Source organism: Gigantopelta aegis, chromosome 6 (genome assembly GCF_016097555.1).
Source record: "Gigantopelta aegis isolate Gae_Host chromosome 6, Gae_host_genome, whole genome shotgun sequence".
Classification (NCBI taxonomy): domain Eukaryota; kingdom Metazoa; phylum Mollusca; class Gastropoda; order Neomphalida; family Peltospiridae; genus Gigantopelta; species Gigantopelta aegis.
Genome location: NC_054704.1, coordinates 51,064,849 through 51,082,797, shown reverse-complemented (window position 1 = coordinate 51,082,797; position 17,949 = coordinate 51,064,849). Strand labels below are relative to the sequence as shown.

Here is a 17,949-nt window from a genome sequence, read left to right as displayed (position 1 = left end):
ATCGTGCTGCGAGACTACAGTTTGCTCTCCAGAATGGTAATCATCCACCAGCCTTTTACCGGAGCATTGTTTTCTCAGATGAGTCCCGTTTTTCTGTCTCCTTTGCCGTTGGAAGAGCACGTGTGTACAGGAGACTCCATGAACGGTAAGCTGATGCATGTGTGAGGGAACGTGATCGGGTTGGCGGCGGTTGTCTGATGGTATGGGAGGGCAATCAACTGTGATTTCAGGAGTTATCTCATCATTGTCCACAATGCCCTTACAGCCCAGCGTTATGTTGACGTTATTCTAAGACCAGTTCTCCAGCCACTTTTGCGCTGTCACCGAAGACCAGGAGGTCCCTTTCTGTTTCAACAAGACAATGCCTGTCCACATACTGCAAGAATTACCCAGGCATTCCTGCAATAAGCCGGTATCACTGTTATGAACTGGCCTGCCGTTTCACCGGATTTGAACCCAAATGAACACATGTGGGATGAGTTAGGACGCCGTGTACGTCACCACCGCGTAACATCGCTGAGCTTGCACAGGCGTTGCAGGAGGAGTGAAGGAACATTCCTGTGGCTTATTTGAGATGTTTGTGCCAATCCTTTCCCTGTCATCTTCACGCATGCTCACAGGCCAATGGTGGACACACCAGATACTGACCTTGATATGGGGGGTTGAACTTTTCTATTACGAATGCAACTCGATTACTGATGATAACTGGCCATGTTTCCATGTGAATGTATCTCATGAATACCAGTCATTAATGTCATATTACATTATCCATCAATTCATTAATAGTTTGTCGTTATTTGCAATGAAAAGTTGTTTTTGCATTTTCATCATGTGTTAGTATATAATGAGGATGATTACTTTAGTTAGTTAATTCTTAAAAACTATAAAATTACAGCTAAAGTTAAAGCAACAGACCCTAGTTTTTAAAAAGTACCAAATAGTTTTCACTTCATTTAAAACTTTGACCTTCATGATTGGCATTTTATTGTTTAAATTATACATTTCTGTACATCCAGCATGTTTTTGGTCATCCTGGCATTTGTAATAACACGAATTGCTCTCTTTTTTATCATCCTAAAAACGCACGTACCTCTGAGAAGTAACGATTATGGAGACGAGCTAGAGCTAAGAGTATTTTTTATATTTCCCCGATTCTGTGTCACAGACTCAAGTTTCACTATATTTAAAGTTTATTCTGATGTGTTTCAGGTTTGTAGCTTAACAAAACATTGAAACTACAATCTGCGACTTTAATTTGCGTCACATGAGAGTTTGCCAAAATAAGTATTGAACTGAAGCGGGCGTGGAGAACCGGTGAAAACACGTGCTGGGTATTCTAGTTTACAAAATAAGTAAGGGGTACCTTCTTATAATATCCTGGGTAGACCACTTCCTCTTTTGTGATATGATTATATACCAGATAACTAATATAGAACATTTAATGGTTATTCCAAAGTGTAGGGCACCGTCTGCCACTTATACTCGGAACTCCTCGGCCAATTACACGACTTAAACCGGAGAATCCGTAATCGGACGAAATGGTCCGAATGCTGCTGCTTGGCGAAATTCCACTCTGTACGTTACGTACCGTACTGTTATTACTGCAAGGTATCTCAGGCTAAACTCTAACCATTTTATCAATATTGGACCCTTGCCCTCGGGAGGACGAGTTAATAAATAGGCCCTGTAGCAGGTCAACTCGCCCCAAAGCCTGTAGCCCCACCTCTAACAGTCTCTGTCCGCTATACCTTGCGAATCCATGACGTTTCGCCCCCCAGCCACTTCGCCCCCGGTCAGTTTGACCTGTTCGCCCCATGTACCAGTTCGCCCCCAACTGTTTGCCTGTTCGCCCCCAAATATTTGTCAGTTCACCCCCAATTAGTTGTTACTTTTAAACAATTATTGTACTGTTTCTTTAGAGGATGTTAAAGTGTGTTCGTGTGTCTGAATTGTGTGTGTTCCTTTTCTTAGAGGGGAGGGGTTGTTGTCCTTCTACAATTTGGACTGATCATGAATCATGAGAATTGTAATACGGGGTTATATTTTTTCAGATGTAATTAAACGTAGGGTGCTGAATAAGCGTAGACACCGACATTTTTTCACAAATTCACAAAACACATCATCAACATTTATTAAAACATCCATTCCTGCCAGATATGATCTGTTTTAAGAAGAAAGAAATAAAACAATGGTTAATCAACATTTATTAAAACATCCATTCCTGCCAGATATGATCTGTTTTAAGAAGAAATAAATAAAACAATGGTTAATCAGCTACAAAACCTTGATGCTGATTATGCATATTCGGCTAACACCTAAGAGGGCTTTGAACAGCAATTCGATATGGCCTCTTATGGTGAGCATTATTCTAACTGAGGGATTATTACGGGGGTTCATTTGGCCACTAATTAGTGACCATAAACATCAAAAAAGATGATCATCTTCAAAAAAACACTGACTGATTACAGTTAACAGGTTAACACGCGATAATGGCCATAAAAGCGCATACGACCAGCCTAGCCTGGCCTGTCATGGACGCAGTCGATTCTTGCAGTCGATTCTTGCGATTCCAGTTATGCAGCCAATCCAGCAACACGTTGTCGAGTGCGCTGTGCAATTACCCCCCCCCCCCCACCTGGGGGGATTAATTGCCACATACGGAAGCTTATTAGAATATCGAGTCACGTACACCGGGTCAACCCGGCATTACACCGAGTCCTCAAAACCGTCGCGGGTCCACACTACCGTCCAATCACCAAGACCTTAGCAGACTCCGATTACCGGCAGTTCCTCCAGCATCTTGAGACCACCGACTACATCGGATCCCCCTAGACACCAACCTTTCCTAGGACAGGTACCAACCTCCTTTACTGGGCTAGTTAGACTTTAAACGTTTTAGAAGCAGTTCAAAATTCTTATGTTTATTTTTTTTATAAATAGTCTAACGCATTGTATTTTGGCGCCCGTTCAATTGCTCAAAATCACCTTTAAAACCTTTTGACTGAGCAGTCTTAACTATTTTGGGTTAAATTTTAGAGTCCGGACATGTATTTGGATGCAGTTACTCTTTGTAGACTTAGGTAAAATACAGGCTTCGCCGAGGAATCGAAATTCAGCCAATCAGAGCACGGCTCCCACTCGGTGTACTTCAAGTTTGCGAAGTGTCTGCTATTTGGTCCGCGCTCGCGTTGACCTTACTAAATGGCTTTTTTCCAAATTCCGCCCACCTCAAACTTACCCCCCCCCCCCTGCTCCGGAGTTAGTCACTGGCGAAGTCAGAGGCTAAATCCGTGGTGGGCGTGCCTGAACCTTCGTGGATAGGGGCACGTAAAATGAGTTGTCTGTCTGTCTGTCATGGACGCGCTCTTGTGCCCGTGACAGCCGTGCGCTACAACAGCTTGTTCTGAAGTGCACGTAAAACCCTATGACCTGACCTGACCTCCCTAGCCAGACATTCGTATTCAACACAAAACAAACACGTATGGATATATCAGAACAGAACTTTATTACACTCAGGCCGTTCCATGACCAATATAAAAATTTCATGACTTTCCAGGCCAGGAACATGACCCGAAATGACTGGGGGCGAACTGGTACCTTTATAGGTTCGAACTGGTTATGCACGTGGGGGCGAACTGACATCCTATTTGGGGGCGAACTGACTGGGGGCGAATTGACTGGGGCGAACTGGCTGTGGGGAGAAACGTCTGGTACCCATACCGTGCCATGGTTTGAAACACAATCGTTTTGTAGCCACATGGTCATGGTGATGATTATCATTATTATTTCATTAAATCATTATGAAGTACCAGCAATTTATGTTCTATTTAGCCCGAGTATTCTGCAATTCGAAAGCTAGACTGACATTTGAAAGGTTACCGTCTTTCTCTGCCGTCAGAGATGATAACTAAACAAAAACACGATTTTATTTATTTATTTGTTTAATTATTTATTTTTTGTCTACCACCGTATAGAGTTTAAATACGTTACATTGATTTTTTTAAGGTTTTTTTTTGAGTTCGCAGATAACAAATATTTCGAATTTTAACCACTAATGCACATACTACGGGAAGAAACCCGACAGCACTCCCTTTCAACAATGATGCAGTGCGTGCGTTTTCGTGATTGATACCCCCCCCCCCCCCGAAAAAAAACCCACCCAAAAACAAACCCCACCCAAAACAAACCCCCCAACAAAAAACCCCAACAAAAACATTATAAACCCACGTAATTTTCGCTGTCTTGTAGGAGAAATACGGACTAGAATATGCTATTTAACTTTTTCTTTTGTTTTTAGTTTGTTTTTGGGGTTGTTGTGGGGTTTTTTGTGTTTTTCTTTTTTCTTTTTTTTTTTTGGGGGGGGGGGGGGATTGCTGAAGCTTTTTCTTTTTTTTTCCATTTTATATTCAATTTAGGTTCATTGCGCTACAACAGCTTGTTCTGAATGTGCACGTAAACTGATATTATATATAGGAATTAAGTGTTTTTATTTTATTAGAGCAAAGACTGAGTTTATTTTACATTTAGAGCAGATTATTATTTTGGTTTTGCCTATGATCTATGTAAGTGATGCTTTCCAGTCGATTCGTCCACTGGACAATTCGTCCACAGACGATTCGTCCACTCACCTCGGACAATTCGTCCACTCGATGACTGCATTTTTTTAAAACATATTAATAGTTATTTCTTTGACATTGTAATCGTTTCTTAACATTATTTTGTGTATACTATAACCAAAAAAGTAAAATAGAGTTAGAATTCAACATTACTATCCAGTTTTTATTAACTGTTTGTATTCATTATCATGCGGATGATTCGTCCACTCGCTCGTACACAATGTGGTAAATAGGTAATGCAAGCCTCCGCGTCGGAAGACTTTATTGCCCCCCCCCCCCCCCCCCCCCGTCATGTTCTCATTCAATGGCGTAAATTCTATCTACTGTACCCTCCATCGTCACGTTATGCCTAATAACCTCGAAATAAAATAAAAACGTGTTGTCTTCAATTCCAATTAAATTAAATGTACATTAAAAAACAATTCAACAAACCATAGTTTGACACCCAATAGCCGATGTATTTTTCGTGCTGGGGTGTCGTTAAACATTCATTCATTCATTCATTCATTCATTCCGTCCATACAGGTAGTTAGCGGTGCAGCTTTGAAATAAGGCGTGTTGTTTTAAACACTACTGGATCCAACTTGGTGAAACACGCTTAAGCAGTAATGAGCCTGCATTGCTAATTACTTCACAATATCACAATAGAGGACACCTGTACACTTACCACGTTGAAATGGGAAGGACTAAAGATTATCTTTACTGGGCACATTGTACTAAAAACATCCTACGACATGTAGTGCTTATACGCTTGTAGGTTAAGCTCAATAAACGATCGTACCTCACAACTGGGTCTATCACGACTTTTATTAGTTTTAAGCAGAGCAGGGCCAGGACATTCACGGGCAAAGCCTAGCAATGCAAGCCCATAGTGACTGACTTGAAGTTGGTAGGCTATGTGAGTATCGGGGTCTACAACCGGGACTGGAAGAAATAACAAACGAAGAAAGCGTCATGGAGCATGACAGTGCTTGTTGCTGAAGTTTCTAAACGTCGATTATCTTGTTGTTTATTATTTAGTAAGTTTATAAAATATGATGTTTTAGCAAAAACTTATTTAATTTGTATTTGGTATATGTAAACTAATGTGTATGTAAATAAATAGCCTTTCTGAGAGGTATTTGTGGAACGGATGTGCATCAAAAATTAAAATATGAATTCACGTCTGCGCTCTCACTGTCTCAGCGGCTCTGGCGAACTTCAGGTTTTATTTACTTTTCCATTTTATGTTGATTGAGGTTTGTAATCCCGTATGCTATATTTTGTGGGGTTTTTCATAAATTGTTCAAATTAAAATATTATATGGCAGTGACTCGGTGAGAGACTTCATTTCGAATTTCATTTTGGTAGTGAAGTTTTTCCATAACAACCATCTTTTTACCCTAAAGTCTGAACCAAAATGTTAAGAACTATGAAAAATTGATCTCCTACCTTTATTTTTCATTAACTTTTACCCACATTTTGTCCAGACAGAAATCTTGGAAAAAAACATTACAACAATGACACAGATTCCACACACAGTGCTGTCCGGTGTATCGGCGCACCTAAGCATTGAAAGACCATTTTCTATGTGAACACTGTGAAACACTTAATAAAATGTGTCTCTAACCAATGAAGCAGTGCATAATCTGAGATACACCACAAGTTATTTTATCATTTATTTCGGTAGAAAATGAACATTTTAAAATTGTCCATAAATGTAGATACCCCCTTGTATCCAAAACAATTTACATGTCCGGTAATTCAGTGCAGTAGATGTGGATCGGTGACACCACTATTTATAAACCACCCATGACCTCACTATGTAGCCCACAAACGCTACACTATTGTCCCAGGATTATTTTAGTACATTTTTGTTTTGTCTCCTTAAAAATATTACTATGAAATTGAACGATCACACATGATCCATCTCGTGATCAGTTTCGGAAACGTTTTTTTGAGTGGCACAGTACTGCAGATGCATAGGCTATATGTTCATTGTCATGCATGGCTAAGATGCCTACATGAATTTGTTTACTCCGGTAGATTGTACTTTGGAGGCATTCAATCCTCTTGAAGAAAAAAATGGCAGAAAACTGCATGTATTTTGCCCTATGCTATCTCAATAACGTCGATACTGGCGACATCGTTACAGTCTCATATGTGGAAATGTGTCACTGTAATGGTATTTTGTACAAGTTGTGTGGGGGAAATGTAACGGTAATTAAAGGTAGGAGAGTAATTTATTGTAGTTGAATTTTAGTGTCTGGCTAGTATGGTACAAGTGAAAAAAAGAAACATATTGAAACTGAACTGAATATGACAAAACACTGCATCTGTGCTGGCACGAACTACATATCTGACAGCAGAAGACATAGAACATGCTTTATATTTTGACAGCGCCTGACCCAGCTTCTGTGGTTTTGGGCCGGGTCGTTCTAAAAATAGAAATCAAAACTTATTGAAGACACTGCATGCATATTTAAATATGAAGTCGTCAGCTTATTGGCATGGACTGGGGCCCTATTTCCGAAGCCATGTTAGCGCTATGAAATCGTAAAACCGTCGTAGGTTGTGACGTCACTACAGCGCATGCCATAGTGATGTCATAGCTTACGATGATTTCACGATTTCGTAGGCTAAGATAGCTTCGAAAATATGGGCCCCAGTCCATGCCAATAAGCTGATTATAAAAAATAATCATATTTAATTAGCTTATATTATCCTGGGAAAAATCGAAATCTGGCTTATACATGTAGTTCGAACTCACACTAACGTGAGCACAATTGAAGTTTCCATTACTACATGGCTTATTCCAAAGGCCAGTCAGTTGATTGTCGTCGTCGGTATCTGCACGAACACACACACATACATACACACACACACACACACACACAGACAAACATACATTTTATTAAGGCAAAAAATATTAGTTTTAGGCCATTGCCCGTTTGCGTCAAAAGGGAACCGATGAATTGACATGTAATTTCACAATGAGTAAAGATACAATTCATATAAAAACATTAATTTATTAAATGTTAAACACTTGCCATCTCAAATTTAAAAAATGGGTTGGGGTGAATGGGAGTTAATGGTAAATATATATATTTTTTTTTTTTTATAAATTACCATCAAACTACATAGATTAAATCTTCTTTTCTGATATAGGTCTGATGGAACATCCAAGGTAATCTGAACAACAAAACCGTAAAACATGATCAGGGCCATATCTCTGCACAATGCAGTTGAATGGGCATTTGGCAAAATAATGCATGATTCCATGAAACTCTTGAGGAAATCCTTTACTGGAAATTTTACCCTCTTGCATCGCTACAAAGAGGACTGCCACTCCCAAATTAGTTTAATTACTTAAGCACGCGCAGTTCTACATTTACTCTCTTTGTATTGCATTATTTTTTACTTCAGAGTCAATTCAAGTCATGCGGCATACCTGGTCTGTTCTAGCATTTTGTCTTCTCCCCTGTATTAAAAACGAGATTTATTCTGTATAATTTAATGGTAATGTGAAGAAAAAAACACACGCAAAAAACCAACATTTTTATTTATACAGGATTTTTTTTTTCTTCAAAAAATATTATTTTAGTTGGTGTCGGTTTAAAACTTAATAACATATTTTGAATGTAAATTTTAACTTTATTCATTATGATTTTTGCTGTTCAGTTAATTTTAATGGAGGGCTAGTTAAATTTGAGAAGGGCCAGTAAGAGGTTTTTTTCAACTGGTCCCGCTTGCGACCATCGTTTTCATATTAATTCAACCCTGGGCTACATTTCTTAAGCTTATTGATGGTGCACAAAATAAAATCGTGTATAGTATCGGTCACATGTTTGGAGATTTGGTGCTTACTTCGAGTTGGCGGAACACTCTGGTTCTGCACACAATATGGTATACACATTTGTTAATAACATACATGTACCAATTCAAGTGTATGCCAAGGACAGCATGCTTGAACCTTAATTGGATATAAGCATGAAAATAAGTGGAAATATAAAGAATTGCCATGTGTGAAATGGCCCACCGATGGCAACTTTGAGCCTGGCAATGGTATATTTTAAAAAGTAACATTTACAGCAAATAAACATGACTGAAAGATTATTTTGCTGTATGTAGACACATTTAAAATGTTAAATATTGGCAGATAGAATAACTAAGGGCCGTCCATAATTTTCACGAGAGCGTACAAACCATATGCGGGGGGGGGGGTTAAGGGGCCAGCGTACACTCTTTTTGAAAATGAAAAATGTCGATCAACATTTTTCATTTGGGGGATGTACACTTTTGGGGGGGGGGGGATTGGTCAAAAGTGTACCCTCTGTACACTTGTGAAAATGTTGAAAATTATGTATGGCCCCATACGAGCTATTATGAATTATCTGTCCTGAGTGAATGGATGTTGTAAACCCAAGGGTTTTTCAACCTTTATTCATGAGGCCCTGTCAGTGGGCCCATTGGGCTGTTTCTCGTTCCAGCCAGTGCACCACGACTGGTATATCAAAGGCCGTGGTATGTACTACCCTGTCTGTTAGATGGTGCATATAAAAAATCCCTTGCTGCATGATATGATCCATAACTGTTTTAACATATGCATTTTTATACATATATATATAAAATCAAACTTCATTTTGTGTCGGAAAAAAATTATTAGTAATATTAAGTTTTATGACAATTGTGAAAGCATAACAAATTTGTACTGGGCAAAATCCATGACTGGACTCTTTTTTTTTTTTTTTTTAAAGCTTGTAATAATAAAAAAGGCCACACAAATACACCGAAAACAACATTAATCTTTTACTATAATCTATACAAATTTTTTAAAGTACAGTCAAATCTGTCCTAGTGGGCCACCTGTACTCAACAGTCACCTGTCTTAAGCGGCCACTTTTTCCCCTCCCAAATGATTTATAATGTAAATGCACCTGCAATAAGCGGTCACCTGTCTTATGCAGCCAGCGGCTACCTAAATCGGATCTCAAATCGCTAAAATACCTGTATTAAGCGGCCACAGTAAAGTTTTACTGTTATATAAAAAAGATATTTTAACAACAGCGATAAGGTGCAGCAAAAAACTGGTCTTCACACCTTCAGGAATACTTGTACCCTTTCAGTCCCGACATCTCTATTGTGTATCAATAAAGAAAGTATGACTCTGGAATACACCCAATTGCCACTGGGCAGGCTATGCTTGACATTTGTAGATTCACTTACTATGACAATACACCGCATGAAGTAGGAATTAAGTAATTAAATGGAAAAAGAAAACAAACTTGTTGAGAACGGTTAATTTAATACATTCCATTTACATTATTTCTGAAGGAGACGATATGTCAAATGTTGATTTATAGTCAACTGTGAAGCACACATCCGTTGACTAGCAGTACAGACTGTAAACCAGAAAATGATGTATGTGGCAACCTGTACTCAGCGGCCATCTGTCTTAAGCGTCCACTTTTATCTACTCCCTTGTGTGACCGCTTAAGACAGGTTTGACTGTATATCCATTAAATTCCAAGATAATAGGGTACCTAATATTTGTTTTCATAGTTTGTTTCGTTTTGACTGCATTGGTGCACCAGAAATTCACCTTAAATTGGTGCAAAATATCTGGTACATTTAGTAATGTTCAATGGAATATTTATTGTCTTTTTACTGTTGAAGTATATGTGTGTCTTTGGGGGATGGAGGGGGGGAGGGGGGCAGGAAACAAGTACTCGAGTAATATTTTGTATAATTTTCTTTCTTTTTTGTAAAATAGAAATCTGTTATGGCAACAGGAGGTGTTTCAATGTCTAAGAAAGAGGTAAAGCAGCGCAGCAATTGGCAGAGGACAACCAGTTTCTCTGACCGAGATGATGTCCTGAGCCTAAGCAGTGTGCCCAATGAAGTCCGGATTAATAACTGGGTAATTAACTTTATAAGCTTGAGTGGCAGTGTTTATGTCAAAAATTCATATTAGCAAGAACTGACTACTGATTAATTTTCTAATTTCTAGTAAGTTACTGAAACCCAAAGGTAAGTTTTGGTTCAAATATTTGTGCTGTCAGTTTGCGAAAATTGGTTTGATTCTGGTTGTGTTTGCGTGTCTGTTAATGTTTTACATGACATAACATCTATGAAAGCTTCAAGAAACTCCCAGCTTTGTCATCAACTCTATATGTTCAAAGGACACCAGTGCAACTTTGGTTGTGTGGAGAATGTTTTGTTTTTGGAACCAGTTCATATTTACTAAAACATCATGAAAATTAATCCAGAGAATACATTCTTGTTGCTGCACATTGCTAAACAAAGTTCTATGTCATCATCAACGTCAACAGCTGAGTGAAAGGTGCTAATTAATATACGTCAGAGCAGAATAATTTATTGTCAGGTGTTTGTGTTGCTAAGCAACTGCATGTTATTAGTTAAGTTATTGTTTGCAATTGAATAACCTAAAATATCTACAGGTATTCAAATGTGAATTGTTTTTACAGGTATACAAAAACAATTTATGTTTCCAAAGACTAAATTTTTCATATTTATCACTTTATATATTTGATGTATTATAAGTTTATTATTTAATTAAAAAAAATTATTACAGTAAAACCTGTCTAAACCAGACCCTGAACAAACTGGAATCCTGTCAAAACCAGCCAAGTTTCATGGTCCCATATTTTCTCAATTCTAAATCACGATCCTCTAAACACCGGATCCTGTTTAAATTGGATCAATATTAGATCCCCAGCATAATCTAGCTTTGACAGATTTCACTGTATTATTTGTATTAAAATATATGCAGTTACTGTATTACAAAATATATTGAGATATGAAGAGTGTGTTATTAGTTCAACTAACATTCTGTTATAGGATTTTTCTGATTGGAAACCCACTACACAGTCACTTGATGGAAAGCGTAAGAAGAAGTCGAAAGGCAATCCGGAGAGAGAGCGGGAGCAGTCCCTCTCGTTGGACTCCCCTCCACAGACGGAGAAGAAACAGCACACGCCGTCGACATATCCGAGAACCCGCATCACTGCGACCACACCGACATCACAGAGGGTGGCCTTGGAGAATCTTCGACAGCACATGACCTTCAGTGACTTTGATGATGTATGTGTGTTTGTTACAGTTGTTTCTTAGTTATGTGTGCCACCATTTGCAGCACAGCCACTGCAAGTATGTTTATAGCAAAAAACACTTCTGAATATTATATGAACAGTTTGGAAAATGCGATGAAAAGTAGGGTGTTTGTTTTTTATGCATTTGTTGGAAAATAATTAGTATTATAAATTTTAAAAAATTTAATATTAATTTATACTTGCACCTTCAGTTTCCAGTTTTGTTACTTTTGCAGTTGCATCATTTAAAAAAGTATATAATTTTATTTGGTTATCATGTTGAAAATCAAAATGTAATTTATTATGTTTGTCTCTTCATTGTTATGTTCAGGCAAGATATCTTATCAGATTTGAGGTCATTTGGGATGTTTTGAATCTGTCAAATCCATTTTAAGAATATTGAGAGTGGGATGAGGTGTGGACAATTTATCTTTCTTTGAGAAATGTCAGAATAATACTCACAAAAAGTTGAACTAAAATATCCGTTATGCTTTAAGAGAAAATTAGCATTCACTATTATTCCTTCCTGAATTTTAGCTGATTATCTAGGTTTTAAAAATAATACATACAGAAACGTTGAATACAGTATCAAGCCACTAGCGAGTATCACCAAAAGAGAATTAATTTTTTTGTTTACTGATTGATAATATGTGTGCATAATCAAGCATCAAACTACATGATATAGTGTGGTAACCCATGTACAGGTTACCACAAAATACAGAAATGGTAACCTATGGGTTACAATAAATTTATATTTCCATTCTATTACTCCAAGATCCCTCCCCAGACACACTGACACATCGTTAGTCATTCATATCACTGTCATTGTACTGATACTTGTATGTTTATCTTATATTTAACTAACTTAGAGCCACCGAAAATCCTCGACTGCGGAAAACCCATGGAAATCACGGAATCGGCCGTTGAAAACGGAATTCCCATTTTCCGCAGAAAAACACGGAAAATAAGTTTATTTGGTCAAAATTGTCCTCTTTTTTTCCTGGTTACTTTTACATATTTTTTTTTTCAAAATCGTACTTTTGTCAATAAACAGAGACCTTTTGACTTCTTATTGATTGAAATAACCTCGTGCTTTCTTACTTGACTGGTATCTGATAATAACTTAAAATACATTGAACGCAATGGCACATTATAAAGTTCAGTCACTTTCGGTTTCCGATAATAAACAGTATTAACCGAAATGTAACCATAAACCGTTAACCGTTATTTAGCCCATTATTGTGCATCTATAGTAAATTAAATGTTGTTTTTATTTTTAAATACTTCCGAAATAAAACATTCTGATTCACTACAGTATCAAAGATTATTTTTTTAACAACATTTTCATTCAATAATTGTATCTTAAATTTACTAACATTTAAATTGTTGAAACAGACTTAACCCAGTCTGGCACCATTGATTGACAGATGCCAGTATGTATTACAGTATATACTGTAATACAATGCAATATATTATTATTTATTGTTTATTTGTTTACATGCAATCAAATACTAGACTGTTATTTAGTATAGGTTGTGTCCGCACTTGAATATAAAAGTCACAGAAATTTCCGTTTTGACGACGGTTTGTATGCAGATGATGGGTTCATTGCGGAATTACCGATTTCTTCGGATTTTCAGTGGCTCTACTAACTCAATTTATCAACATTTAAAGCTGCAGTTCCTGGAATATTTTTATTATTTAAGCATTTAAAATGGATGATCCTATTCTGTTTTGTACATATACGGTCCACCACATTGCTATAGTTTCGCAATACAAACACAATGGATAGTTTTGTTTTTCTTCATTTAGCGGGACGCCAGTAGAACTGTAACTTTATGTGATTTACGCAGGCACCAAGTTTCTCATGTGATTTTAAACAAATTTAACTGTCTCGATTGAGGGGTTGTCTCATATCTCCAAAACATATTTATATCCATAGATGTATGGTATAACACCTTTCCAGAGGTTGGTGGGGGATTTGCCTTGAAATTTTGACAGTGGCCAGCGGTTGGCATACGCGTTACATGTAAGGGGGTGTCAACAATTGTTATTACGTAACGCTCTAGGGGAAGAGGAAGAGGGCAGTGTTTTTGATTTACTTAACATTTATCAAGACTATATGTTATTTTTATTCATTACTTAAACCAAAAAGTGTTTTTTTTAAAATGTGCAGTAGGTCTAGGATCAATCCCCATCGGCAGTCTCATTCCAGCCAGTGCGCTATAACTGGTATGTGATATCCTGTCTGTGGGATTGTGCATACAAATGATCCCTTGTTAAAAAACAAAAATGTAGTGGGTTTCCAAGGCAGGATTTTTAGCGGGGGTGGGGGTAATAGACAGTCTTGAGCGAAGTTTATATGGTCATGCTCCCCCAGAAAATATATTTCAATTTTGTTTTCGCTTGGGCAGGGAGGGATTTCGACCCCCAATACCTTCCCCCTGCACATACATCCGTTTCCTCTCTAAGATTATATGTCAAAATTACCAATTGTTTGACATCCAGTAGCCGATCATTAATAAATCAATATGCTCTAACATTGATGTTCTTAAAGCAAATTAACTTACGCCACTTTCCATATGAAAGAATATTGTATTTTAATTTGTTGATCATAACACTTGTAAAATTAAGAAGTGAAAACGTTCAATGTCTACTTTAATATATTTTATAACTAAAGATACATGATCAATATTTTATACAAACTAAACTTTGAAAGTTTACTAACACTTTATACAATATTAATTATGAAATAGGAAAGTATGATTGTCGATAATAAGTTGACAATATTAAACCGGTTTTAACAAAACACCCTAATACCCTATTCTCAACCGAACGTTCTTCGTACAGAGCAAGATTTCTCATTTCATTTCTTGAGACGTGTTAGCTGAAACTGACAACAGGCTGTCATTTGTGTTTTGCCAAGCAATGGCAACACAGGTGACGAATCGAGCATATACTTTTTGACGATCTCTGTTGATAGTGAACACACACGGTTTTTTAAAAGTGCATTTGAGCTAGTATTTCATATTTGTACATGATGGTATAATATAGTAACCAGAGACTGTAACTTTAAGTGGAGCTGGTTTTTTTGTTTAATAAGATTTTGTAAAGAACAAAGTTCAGTTCTCAACTTTCTTGACATGTGGTAACAACCTGAATGGCCATTCTCAACTTATTTCATGTCTATGACTGCCTAATGTTGTTATAAGTACGTTAGTATATGTGAGCTTTTTAATCACCAATAATATTTAATACAAACCTCCACAATTGACTGAATAATCATATTGAGAAGACATGGGTGATGTTGTTTGATCCATGTCTTCATTGATATTGCAGCAACTTGGTGCTGAGGGAGAACCGAACAACGAACGTGTTGTGAATACTGACCGCCTCAGGCGACCAAACTATAAGCATCCTGGCCCATCGGGGAGCATGGACGACCTGCGACCGAACCGGGAGGTGAGAGCCAACCACAATAACAACAGAGCTGAAACACCAGGGTCATATGGGGTAGGCAGGCAATTTCAGTTCTAGGGCTATAATTTTTTGGAAGAAAAAAAAACATGGTATAAGATACAGCCTGTAGAAAACAACTTTTCTTCTGTAGGTGGAGGGATTCTGTCAAACATTTAATAATGGGCTGTGGTGTCTTCTGGCAGTGTTTTGTTTAACTTGAATCTTTAGTTTTTCCTCATTATTGTTTGTAATAATAAAGGAAGAGAGTGATAGGCTTCAAGGTTATTACCATGTTCTTTCTACATTTATTATTTGCTAAATTGTTGCATGTTGATTGGAGATATAATAGGGAATAGGGAACATTTTGTTCAGTATCGCGTTGCGATTCGCTACGCATGTTTCTTAGATTGCTACACAATTTTAAAACACTAAACAGTGGTTGCTAATCAATTTTCAACTGACTAGAAATATCGCTCATCAAGATTTTGAAAACAAAATCTTCCCTGACTAATTGAAGATGAAATGTTAACTGCATATAAGGTATAAATAATGTATTTGTCAAGCTGACTGAGTTTACCGAATTTATATTTACAAAAAAAAATTGTTTTCACTATTTCAGCCTGACAGTAACCAAATTGTTGGTCGACTGATGCAGATACGAGACTATATCAAGCAGGCCACAGGCATGATGGACAATCTGCAAAAGTTTGGAGATCAGGTTCTTAACATAGCCACTTCATTTACAGTTGCGGTACATAGTGATCAAAATAATATGACTGAAATACAGATATGTTAAATTTTCAACTAAAGAAATCAAAGATCCCACAGACAGAAAACTGGAATTCTGTTCAAGATCCCCAGCCCATTCACATCAAAAGGTTTAATATTCTAGTTTTAAAAGTAAACAAGAACTATCCTTTCATAAAAATAAATTAGTGTTTAATGTTTTTTGTTGTCTGAACGCTGGACAACTTTCAGTGTAAAGCTATTGGAATATTTTTGTTTGACGAATATGAATGCATACGTCAATTGTGGATAGTCACTGTAGTACGTTTGCTTACATATCAATAAACGTGGTGCTGTGACCTCAATTAATTTACATCTAATTTGCAAAGTTATCAAATTCCGAAAGTATGTGATCTGAAAAATATCACATACTTTGATTACACTGGATATGCTAGCTAATATATGATAAATAAATATATAAAATCTTTTTCAGTATCAAAGGGAAATCTTATTTTTTTCAAGTTGTACTAAGTAATTAAATAAAAGTTAATTTTGAAAATTTAACCTTATTGTAGAGCGATGACGAGAGAGCTGCTAAGTTAAAACAAGTGATTACTTCGCTGAAACAGCAAGAACTAAACTGCCTGGAAAACCTACAGAAGCTCTGGGTTAGTTGTGTTTATCATTTTATTTTGTTGTTTTTAGCGTTCTTGTAAAGAAGACTTGGAAAAGTTGAAAAAGCTAGTAGACAATCTTAAAGACCAGGAGCGTGGCTATATGAGTCTTCTTCAGGGTATGTTGGTAAGTATCGAGGTCGGGTCATTTGCTGCTGTTCAGGGAACATTTTGTTTTTAAAATCTTGATTAGCTATGTTTCTAGTCAATTTATTAGCAATTACTGTTTAATGTTTTAAAATTGTGTAGCGATCTCTGAAACTTGTTGTGACACGATACTGAACAAAATGTTCCCTGCTGTTATATTGCATTAAAATACAGTCCTGATGCAGTCATGCAATTAGTTGGTATTGATTCAGACTTGTCAAACTGTCAGTGGTATATGTTCATTCACTTGTTTGTTTTACCACAATTTACCTTTAATTTCTTTAAGGTTACTAAATATTGTTTTTGGTTTGAATACTTACATGGAAAATATGGTAGGTTGCCTGATTTTTATAAAATAATACATCTTATTACTGATAAACATGTTAAGTGACAAAATCATTTCTAGTTGAAATCCTTCATTTAAAAAAAAAAAAGTAACACTATCTTGCTCTTATAAACATGACCAGAAAACAACAGAATTAACCAAAATATGAAACACCTTTTATACCATCAATATGTTTATATTTTTAAAATGATTTTTTGTAACAGTTTATTTGATTTCAGTAAGAGTCACATAGAAGAGATACTAGTTACTGAAAAATAAAATTTAACTGTTAGGTTTTATGTTTAAACTTATTTGGAAGGAATTCAATCATGGTTAGCTTATTGCAACAGATATGGTTTGTTGATAGATAGATAGATAGCAAGATATGTATAAGTACACAGAATGAATTAACGACACCCTAGCACAAAGATACACATCGATTATTGGGTGAAGAAAACACCAAGTAATATTTTAATAATAATTTACGTGTTTTCAGGCAATGCGAGATGAAGCGCTGATGAGAATGCCAAATGGGACTGGCTCTGCTCCCGTGCAAGATGATGACAAGCATGATTCTGATGATACAATCTCGGTGGATCTTGAAATTCATACCAATGCTTCAGAAACAACTGTGAGTCATATTTATGGCTGATATTTTAATACAGTGGTCAAAATACTGCCGTGCCAACCATTCTTTGTCATTCATCATCACCATGGGCTGGGAGATCTTTTAGCCTGCTTTCCCATCGGACATGCAATTATTTTGCTTTATGATCAAGTTTGGTCTGGCCAGTCTTGATTCAATCCGGCAGAATTTGTAGCTTGCCAGACCAAATGTCCGGCAGGAATTTAAGCCAATTTTGACCTCTGCAATAACGTTTTGCTTATCAATTTATTTTTGTGAATTCATG

At 36.8% G+C, this 17,949-nt stretch overlaps 2 protein-coding genes across 7 annotated transcripts in view; one reads left to right on the top strand and one right to left on the bottom strand.

Moving 5' to 3' along the window:
- LOC121375335 (methylmalonic aciduria type A homolog, mitochondrial-like) overlaps positions 1–1,796 on the bottom strand; it is a 28,993-nt gene extending 27,197 nt beyond the window's left edge. Inside the window, exon 1 of one of the 3 annotated variants that reach the window (XM_041502742.1) lies at positions 1,749–1,796. The gene's annotated coding sequence lies outside the window, so the exon portion shown is untranslated. Of the gene's footprint in view, positions 1–1,363; positions 1,513–1,588; positions 1,699–1,748 lie in introns of those variants that run through there. The other 2 variants (XM_041502743.1, XM_041502741.1) reach the window with 2 other exon arrangements.
- Positions 1,797–5,555: 3,759 nt separating this feature from the next.
- Positions 5,556–17,949, top strand: part of LOC121375531 (pericentriolar material 1 protein-like) — a 54,581-nt gene continuing 42,187 nt past the window's right edge. The window contains exons 1-7 of one of the 4 annotated variants that reach the window (XM_041503031.1): positions 5,556–5,635; positions 10,369–10,515; positions 11,457–11,699; positions 15,047–15,169; positions 15,786–15,884; positions 16,598–16,693; positions 17,535–17,669. In XM_041503031.1, coding sequence (XP_041358965.1) covers positions 10,378–10,515; positions 11,457–11,699; positions 15,047–15,169; positions 15,786–15,884; positions 16,598–16,693; positions 17,535–17,669 — 834 coding nt within the window. In that variant the 5' untranslated portion in view covers positions 5,556–5,635; positions 10,369–10,377. Of the gene's footprint in view, positions 5,636–10,368; positions 10,516–11,456; positions 11,700–15,046; positions 15,221–15,785; positions 15,885–16,467; positions 16,561–16,597; positions 16,694–17,534; positions 17,670–17,949 lie in introns of all 4 variants that reach the window. The other 3 variants (XM_041503032.1, XM_041503029.1, XM_041503030.1) reach the window with 3 other exon arrangements.